The 9,436-nt window shown below is 54.8% G+C and overlaps 1 protein-coding gene across 1 annotated transcript; it reads right to left on the bottom strand.

Annotated features, from left to right (window-relative positions):
- Positions 1–352: 352 nt before the first annotated feature.
- Positions 353–9,134, bottom strand: PAX1 (paired box 1). Its single transcript, XM_032419201.1, has 5 exons — positions 8,864–9,134; positions 7,783–8,412; positions 6,025–6,167; positions 5,257–5,479; positions 353–444 (listed from the first exon to the last, which is right to left on the bottom strand). Exons 1-5 carry the CDS (start codon positions 9,132–9,134, stop codon positions 353–355), a joined length of 1,359 nt encoding a protein of 452 aa, XP_032275092.1.
- Positions 9,135–9,436: the final 302 nt, after the last annotated feature.

Here is a 9,436-nt window from a genome sequence, read left to right as displayed (position 1 = left end):
CTTGGGAGAGGTAGGAAAAGACACTTGAGGCTGGCCGGGCGAGGGAGGCCATGTCGGAGCAAGGATCGGGACGAGGGTGCAACAATCTAAAGCCAAATTTCAGAGAAGCCTAAAAACCCTGGCCGGTGAAGGAAGTATGGCCGCCAGGCCGGTGGGGAACCTGGGAACCGGTGCGCCTCGGAACCGATGGGGCGGGCCCCCCGCGGGCTGGCTCTGGGCACCTCCTCGGCTTGTCCTGGGTCCCGCGCGCGCCACCGAGACTGCAAGGCCGAGCTGCACGCCCCGCTCCGCCCACCGGTCCGCCTCTTGCTCCGGGCTTGGGCTCGGGCTGGGGCTCGGGGAAGCGCTGCCCCTAGGAGGTCGAGGCTGGGATGGGCAGTCCGTGTAAGCTACTGAGGCCATCTGGGGCCTTGCCGCCGGGGCTGGACGGCTTCCGATCGGCCACTGCGGGAGGAAGCACAGGGACGTCGGGTCACTGGCTGGCGCGGCTCAGAGTGAGAGACCCAGAGGTCTGCGACGTCCGCAAATGCGGGTGACAACGCGAGGATCCGGGGTTGACACTATAGGGGTTTGGAAGAAGGAAGCCCGGACCCGCGTCCTCCAAGGACCCCACAGGCCCACTGGCGCCCATCTTTCCGGATCCCCTTAAGGGAGCCACGAGTGAGCACAGCCTTGGCCGTGCTGCAAACGCTCCCTGTTCTCAGCCCGAGTGCACTTGCCTTTGCCCCGCACCCTCTCAATAAAGGAGGTGATGGGCGCTCGGGTCGGTAGGGCAGCCCGGCGGGGGAGGCTCTCAGGTCGGAGACCCCCGCTCCCCTCCTTCCACCGCCACCCAGACCCCAGCTGCGCGCTCAGGCCTGGGGAGATGCTAGCGCATCAGGTCCACTGTCCCCAGAGCGGCTCGGGACGCTCGCGGTGGACAGAGGGTAACAGAGCGTGAAGCGGGTCACCAAAGCCGCCCCTGATAGACGGCCCGCGGCGGTCAGGATCCGTTCGGCACCGGAGGCGGCCGCGCTTTAAATGGGTGGCCGACTTCGTTCTGCCCCGCGGCCCGGGAACACAGCTACTATCCCCACTGCGGTCACAGCACGCCCTGGAGCCTATGGGCCTCCGGATTAAGTGACAGTGAATCTGCGAGATCAGACGGCATTCTGCGCGTTGCTCTATTATTTAGGGTTTTGGGAAGGGGCCCTAGTTTTGCCTCTGGAAACCAGCAAAGTGACGCCACGATTGCGCAACCTGTTTCTCCTTTCCCGGCCCCTGGCCGCTCAGCTCCTCCTGCAGGAAGCTCATGTAGTTTATACCTAAAGGCGCCCATTCTCAGCTTTCTTCTTCTCCCCTTCAAGTCCTCTTTTAAAAGCGGAAGCTCGAAGCGCCTCATTTTGGGATCGGGATATTTCTGGATTTTTTTTCCCCTGCAGCTCCCATGCTCCAGTAGCAGGCGCAATTTGCTGTGACTGCGCGGGAGCTGCGCCGGATACCCCTGGAACATCTGGTTTCACAGGGGTTTTCAGAGGGGTCTAAAGACCTTTCCAGGGCAGAGTGACCACTCTGCCCTCCCCCTCCTCTCAGCTCTCTTTCCTAAAGACGATTGTGGCTGCTCAGCCAACGAGGTCTTCTGACCCTTGTTTTCCACCCTGTACTCCCCTTCAAGGTGAGGACCTGTTCAGAAAACATCAGAGGAGGCCGCGGTTTCTCAGCTATGGGACAGTTGCCTTAGACACAAGGGAGAAAATGAACTAGTAAAAAATAAACACCGGGGGGCCCAGAGATAGATTCCACCCCGCTGCTGCGTTTTTAGGTCTGTCCACACCAGCCCTTGCCATAGGACCTCTCCTCCCCTCCTTTCCCACCCGCAGAGCCAGAGGCAACCTGAGTGGCTGTGTCCTGGAGGTCTCGGAGGCTTGAGCCTGCGGTGTTAGGCGCCCTGCGGGTTCATTTAATCTTAGGGGGCAGGAATGGGGACAAGGGTTTTCAAAATATTAGGACTGCGGTTGCAGGGCCACTGGGACCACGGTAGGGGCGGACAGAGGCGGGGTCTGAGAAGGGGTCTCCAGAGCCAGGTCAAATGAAACCTGGTTGGCTTTGTTGGGTCTCTCACACAAACGCCTGCAACCTAGTGCTCTCTGGCAAAGTACGTTTTCAGGATCGATCCCTCAAGAACTAATCCCAAGCAGAGCTAAGTGGAACAAAGCTTCGAGTTGAGTTAAGAAGTATAAACATATTTTCTTTGAGGAATATGCAATATCTTCTAGATTTGATATTCGAAATCTTAGTCTTTCCAAAGCCCCTCTGGGAGGGATTTTAGAACCATGAGGCTTTGATGGTTTCTGAAAACACACTATAAATTGTAAATACCAGTTGTCTTGCAAGAACCTCTGGTGGGGTCTGTCACCTGTCCAGAGGCTGGGAAAGGGTGTGTGGAGATGGTCCTGTCCTGGCTACAAAAAGAAAGATGAGTACTGAGATTCCAAAAATACCAGGTCCGCTCCAAATGTAGGTGGGGTGGAACTTTCCTTTTCTCTCAGGCCCCAAGAATTAAAGTTTCCTTTCACGGATGGAAAATGTAAATCATACTTCCTCGCCTACAAAATAGGTAGCCCAGCCTCGCTACCCTTTACCAATAAAAAATTAATAAGTAGCAATGCATAATTTGACATTTGATTTGACTTCCCTCAGGGTAACAGTTAATGTTCATTTGCACTGATTTGGAGGATGCACTGAAACGGATGTGAAGATAGATAAAATATTGTATGTGTGTTGTGCGTGTAAGCACTAGATGATCAAAAGTGTTTGCTTGTTACTGAACATGCATAATATTAAATTGCTTTCGGTAGAAAATTTTTGTTACTGAAAAAATTTCACTAAATGCTATTCTTACTATTCTTAAAAACTGGACAATTAATGATAGCAAATTGTCTTATGGGATAAGTTTCTTTGAAGACAATTTAAGTAATGATTAGAAAAATTAAAGGCAGTGATTCTTATTACTTTGCAATTTTTCAAAGGAGGGGGAGGAGCAGGGAAGGGGAAGGGGAGGGTCTTTGAAGTCAACTTTTCTGCCAGTGAGAAGGGTAAAACCCCATGACCCAAATAGGCATGTAATTCTCATGATTTTTATGTTTCTGTTCAAACACTTACACTTGTATGCCAGCTTGAGAAATCATTTTCAGTGATGGGCCTGATTTATTCAATGATCATTTACCTAGATCTTTAAAGAACTGTGAGGGTCAGGAAATTAAGGTATTAATTTAATAACTAAGGTAGCTAATTTATTGCTTTGGATTTTGAAAATGGGTGGGACGTTTCATAACAGGAAGCAAATATACTGGTAAAAGGGACATGAATGTCAGGGCCACTGAATGGCCCTGTATTTCTGAAAGAAAGTATCTTCTAAAGAAAATCAGCCACCAACAGATACCCCCCCACACCCAATTCACTAGAATTAGTTTAGAATTCTGAACTGTGTGGTTTCCCTTTGGATTGTTACCTACCCACGTCATAATTTGTTTCTAATGTGGAGTCTGAAATGCCTCAGGACAAAGTGGCTCTGTTAGCAAATGATGGCATTGTTCTGAAGATAATGAGTCCTTTTTCTTAAGTCTTCTTTCTCCCTGAGATCATTTCAATTTGTAGATATGCTTTTCTAATTCAAATGAACCTGCTTAGTTAAACGATTTGATTTGTGTAATGGAGAAGATTCCATTTCTGTTCCTAATTCAGCAGATAACCTCCGTTCTTAAGGAAGCAGTTAGATTTGAGGCCGAGGACCAGACCCTGAGCAAAAGCACAAGGAAGGATTTATGCCTGGGACCCACTCCACCACTCCAAGACCCTAAGCAAAAGCACTTCTACAGATGAAAAAGATCCCCCCATCTATCCTGAAATGTAAAGCGTAAAGGAGTTCTAATTCTCAGTTTTTGTAATTTATACCCCAAGATGTTTATGTTCTAGAAAAAGTGAAAAATGAAAAAAAAAAAATTTGCCTCCACTTGACTGTTATTGATGGCACCTTAATGGCTCCTCTCTCTCTCTCTCTCTCATCATGCTATTGCATCTCACTGAAACTACGTGGAAATAAAGCTTTTTGCCTGGATGTCACATAGAAGAAGCCCCCTCCTGTCCCCTGATTACCCAATGCCACTTGCCCCCAATGTCCACCTTGGTAGGTGTGAGGAAGATCAGGTGGTAAAGATCCCTTTGTAATCTAGAACATCCCTCTGCCCCACACTGCCCTCCCAGTTTATGCTCTGTCTCCTTCACTGCCAGGGCTGGGACCCCCTCAGGTGACTTCTTCCTTTTCTGTAGGGTTGTAGAAGTTGCAAATTTCTGGTGAGGAGAACCTAAATGCAGGAAGGTTTGAAATTAGCAAATCCAGCCCTTGTTCACCAATGAGGAAAATGAGACTCAAGAGCAAGTGAGCTTTTCCCAAGTTATAAGAAAAAAATAGAACTCAGAGGGCAGTGTAAGAAGATGACCCTCACACTGCTGACCATCAATTAAATACCTCAAATCTGTTAGTGGACTTACCAGGGAGTGGATTCATGGAGGGAGAAGAGGAAGGAGAACTTCCAGCTACATTTCCCACAGAAAGACGGACCCCAAATCACACAGAGTTCAAGAGTCTAGACTTGGGGATACATGATTGAAATGCTCTCCCCATTTCCCAAAGCACATGTTTAAGAAAATGAATCAAAGACCAGGGCCTGGAAGGAGGGAAGGAAGGAAGGAAAGAAGGGAAGGGAAGGGAGAAACGAAACAGAGACGCAGTGCCTAGAAAAATCCAAGTGTAGTCCACCACAGAAGGCAAAGCTCTGCAAGCCCCAGAAAGGTGAGCAGGATGGTGCTTCTGAATCCTTCTGCAGATGGAGAAACTGAGACCCAGAAAGGAGCAATAACTTGGTCAAGGACACAAAACTAGGTTCAAATCTAGGAGTCCTGTCCGCCAACCTGACCCTCTTCCTTCTCTCTCCATACAAGTCAGGAGGGACAGTCCCGGGGACTCTCTCAACTCTGCCTGCCTTTCTAGGAACAAGGCATACACCTGTTATAAATCAGTCTGCTCCAAGAAGCTACAGGCTTAGGAAGGATTTATGCCTGGGACCCACTCCAGCACCCCAGCTCTCCCCTCTTTCTGTACGCCTCTGTATCTGTCTCTTTGTCTCTCTCACCATGCCCCATGCTTACACTCCTCCCCTGCACCCTTCCTAACCTTAGAGCCATTCATCCGACCCCCTCCCGGCCCGCGCCCCTCACCTTCCCGGCTGGGATGCTTGAAGGTCATCGCTGCGGCCAGTTCCCCACCGTGGACGGTGACGCCGGCCCCGGGAGGCGCCAGCGGCGGCGCCTGCGCTGGTGGCCACGGCGGGCCTGGGGCGAGGTAGCCGCCGGCCGGTGCGCTATACACGCCGTGCTGGTTGGAGGCCGGGTAGGCACACGCCGGCAGGAAGCCGCCTACCGCAGAGAGGCCAGAGGCCGACTGTAGGGATCGAGGACAGACCATGAGCAGCAGGCGGCCAGGCAGTCTTCCCCCGCCCGCGCAATTACTGAGCTAGGGAATCCTCATTTCCCCTTGCGGTCCCCTCCATTATCCCCGCGCGAGGCCTGGCCTCTCGTTTTCCCAGTAAGGACTCTGGCAAAGTGATTTCCATGCAAATTGTTATAAATAATAATAAGAGGTGAGGGGGGTGATGGTGTCCACCAACTGGGATTTAGAAAAAGGGAGTCATCTCCCATCTGTGTTCCGGGTTCCAGCTTTTTTTTTTTTTTTTTTTTTTTTTTTTTAACAAAAGTATCTTGGCAAAAAGCAAAGCAATCGCCTGGACAGCCAGCCTCCCCCAAACTAGTGCACTTGAGAAAAGGAGAGAAATAGGTTGGCGCAGACGCTCACTGGCCGGGCAGCCAGACACACCAACACGCTCCCTGGCCCGAGGGAGTTTTCTCTTCTCTTTCTCTCTCCCCTCATCCGCCAACCCTCCCGCTCCCCCAGTTAAAGACACCTTTTTCCCCCCGGCACTCAGTTACCTGAGTGTATTTAATGTCCGCCTCCAAGGCAGGCTTCTCGAGACCATTCACTGCTGGAGTGGCCGGGAAGGCCGTGCGGTTCACGCTGGCCCAGTCTTCCATCTTGGGGGAGTAGGCGGCACCTTCGCTCCCAGCCAGGGCCCCTGCGGGGACACAGGATGGATTAGAAGGGGCATCCCAATCTGCACTGGGCACAGGCGCAGTCCAGACGTTTCCACACAAGCCTACAAGCGCTGGGCTCATATCTGAGCGGGTGGCGAAGGGTCCTCAGGAACACCTGAGATACTCAAACACTCAGAGAGCGATCGGAGGCAGAGGGGCAGCTGGGAACTGGGTTTTGCTTTCATTCCTTGTAGGGCAGAGGGAAGAAAGTCCTGCTCCGCGTTCCTCCCAGCCTTCGACCCGCTTCCCACGAAATGGTAAGTCTCTGGCGGTAGGTGGCCTGTAGGGCCAGGGCTGGGCGCACTCAGCCAAGGTGCCTTTCCGCTGTCCAGAAACAGCGACCGGAAAGGTCCAAGTTCAAATCCCCAGCAGGCTTGTGAGAATTACATGGGTTTCTCAGTCTCAACAGGCGTCTGGAAGGATATGCCGAACTGCCTCTGGAGACATCCCAGGTCTCCCAAAAGAGGCAACAACCCAGACACCCGCCTTCGTCCCAAGCACATGTCTGCTCCTGGAGCAGGTGTGTGCACAGATAACTGAGAGAAGATTCCAGATTTGAGCACTGACCTGATGAGGTCACCTCCCAGCCAACTGTCCACTGATCACACCATGGGGAGATTTGGCCCAGCAAACGGCCCAGGGTTTTTGAGTCACCGGGATAAATAAAGCTGTGCCCGGTCTCGGCCTTGGAGGAGCACCCCACTGCCACTGGAGCTAAGCATTCAGTTTCCTTCAAGCCCACCCTCCTCTGTCTTGGGATGAGGTGAGTTTTGCTTCTTACGCACGTAGAGTCTGCTCACTTAAGAGCACACAATTCCCTGGCTGGTTGTTGGGAGCAGGGGACACTGTGAAGAGACTGGGGACTCAGTCCCAGCCCACAAAAATTCTTTTTGAGCACCGAATCAATGCTGCCCCATTCGCTCCCCCTTCGCTCCCCCTTCGCTCCCTCCTACCCCTGCCAAGAAAGAGGAATGACAGTGTGCTGGATGAAAATTGCAGGCAAAGGGCAAATCCTTGCGACTTTTCACCCCAGGATGGCTGCAGCCCCGGGGCACTGACAAGGGAGATCCCAGCTCCAGGAGCTGCAGGGTGGCTCGGCCTGCTGGAGATACAGGCCATTTGACAAGACCTGCAGACAGCTCCCCTGTGCTTTTTGACTCAAAAGAGCCTATGGGCCTGGGAGGAACAGAACCCTTTGGGGAATGCTCAGGGAACCCGAAAGATCGGGATCATAAGAAACAGTCGCAGGATTGACTCTGGTTTGTTTGGCTTAGATCTGGTGATAGGGTTTTGCATACTTTTTGCAAGAATGAAAAAGCGCAATTTCAGGCCTCCGAATTTGTGGTCGGCGATTGCTCTTCCATTTGGGAAATATTTTCCATATTTGTCATAAAAAGTTCAAGATGTCCGAGGACTCCCACAGAAGGCCCAAGACCCTCAGTCTCCCTGGCCAGCCCTGCACCCTCCCTTGAGCCAAAACCGGTCTGAGGAGGATGACAAGTGCGACCCTTTGCCCGCATGCCCCCCCCCCCCCCCCCCCCCCCATCCCCAACTCCGCCCCTCCCCCGAACCCTACAGAGGGCCACCGAGACTGACCTGTTTGCTCCATAAACGTCCGAATGCCCAGGATGTTGCTGACCGAGTGCGCCGAGGGCCATGAACGGGGTATGCTGACGTGGCCTGCTGTGCCCGGGACCCCGTGGTGGCTACCCATCTTGGCGCCAGTAGGCGACACAGGGCTGGGGTAGGGATACTGGTAGATATGATTGTAGGGCAGCGCCGGCTGCGGTGGCGGCTGCTTGCTCGCCTCGTAGGGCCCAGGCTGCGCCAGGCTGCCAATCTTATTGCGCAGGATTCGGCTGATGGAGCTCACAGAGGGCACGTTGTACTTGTCGCAGACGCCATCGGCCAGCAGCCGGTCGCGGATCTCCCAGGCAAAAATGCCAGGGTCGCCCTGCTTATAGTCCCGGATGTGCTTGACCACGTTGGGGGTAGTGACGCGGGGTTTGCTGCCCCCGATGGCCCCGGGCAGGATGGAGCCTGTCTCGTTGTAGCGCGCCAGGATCTTGCTCACGCAGCCGTGGGATACGCGAAGCTGCCGGCTGATGTCACAGGGTCGGATGCCCAACTGCGCCAGCTCCACGATGCGCAAGCGGATGGCGTTGGGCAGGGGGCGGCCGTTGACGAACACGCCGCCCAGCTGGTTCACCTCGCCGTACGTCTGCTCTGCGGACGCGCCGGACGAGAGTAAATAGGGGGGATAGAAAACACCGGCGGGTTAGCCAAAAAGGGTGGCCACACCAGGCAAAGGGCCACACGAGGCGCGCCTTGGAAGGTGATCGGCGGGCGGGTCCTCAGAATCTCGCAGTGCGAGCAAACGGACCGGATCCGGGCTCCAGGAGTGGACTCCCGCGTAAGGGCTGCAGAGGGGGACGCCGGGCGCTTCAGCCCTGTGTGCCCTTTCTGGACTTTTGACGCGCCTAATTGGCACATCCCCTCCTGCGACACGCCGAACTCCCCTCCCCAACCCCCGATGGCTTGGGGCGTGCGGAAAACGCGACTTGTCAGGGACCCGGGACCTGCTCTCCGAAGGAGAGCAGACGAGAGGAAAGGGAGGTGCCAGGACCCAACCCGCCTCGTCTGCCCGCCCGCGCCCCGCTTACCGCTCGCCCCTTACCCATAGCGCGCGGGCCAGCCAGCTGCCTGGCGCCGAAGCGGCCGGGACTGGGCCCGGCACAGTCCGGGAGAGCTCGGGCGCCGCCGCCGCGGGAGAGGCATAGAGGGAGGGCGCGCGCGAGTCGGGAGCCGCGGCGGCCGGGCCGCGGGCTGGAAACGCGCCGTGCGCCGCCGCCGAGCGCGCAGCCGCCCTCTCCCTGGCCCGCCGCCGCCGCCGGGCGCTCCCAGGACACTCTCCACGCCCGCGACCCCAGGCCTAGAGTGAACTTCATCCGATTAGGAGAAATTCGTCTGACCGGGAGGTTGCAGCGTGCGGAGATCAATTTGACGTGTCTTCCACGTCAATCTCGGCAGTCACGCCGGAGACGCGCGAGTTGGCAGCTCATTGGTTCCCGTCACTGCACCCCGGCGCCCCCCTCCCGGGCCTGAAACTCTACCACCTCCTCCTGCTCTCCTCCCCCCTCGGCCCTCCTCTGTAACCCATCCCCCTACACACACACACACACACACACACACACACACAAGTGCTAACCTCAGCCGGACCTGGCACCTTCCACTCTCTTTGGCTCCTCTC

The sequence above is a fragment of the Phoca vitulina genome, unplaced genomic scaffold (genome assembly GCF_004348235.1).
Source record: "Phoca vitulina isolate PV1807 unplaced genomic scaffold, GSC_HSeal_1.0 scaffold22, whole genome shotgun sequence".
In the NCBI taxonomy this organism is placed as follows: domain Eukaryota; kingdom Metazoa; phylum Chordata; class Mammalia; order Carnivora; family Phocidae; genus Phoca; species Phoca vitulina.
Note: the sequence above shows the minus strand (reverse complement) of the source record. Positions and strands in the feature narration are given on the sequence as shown.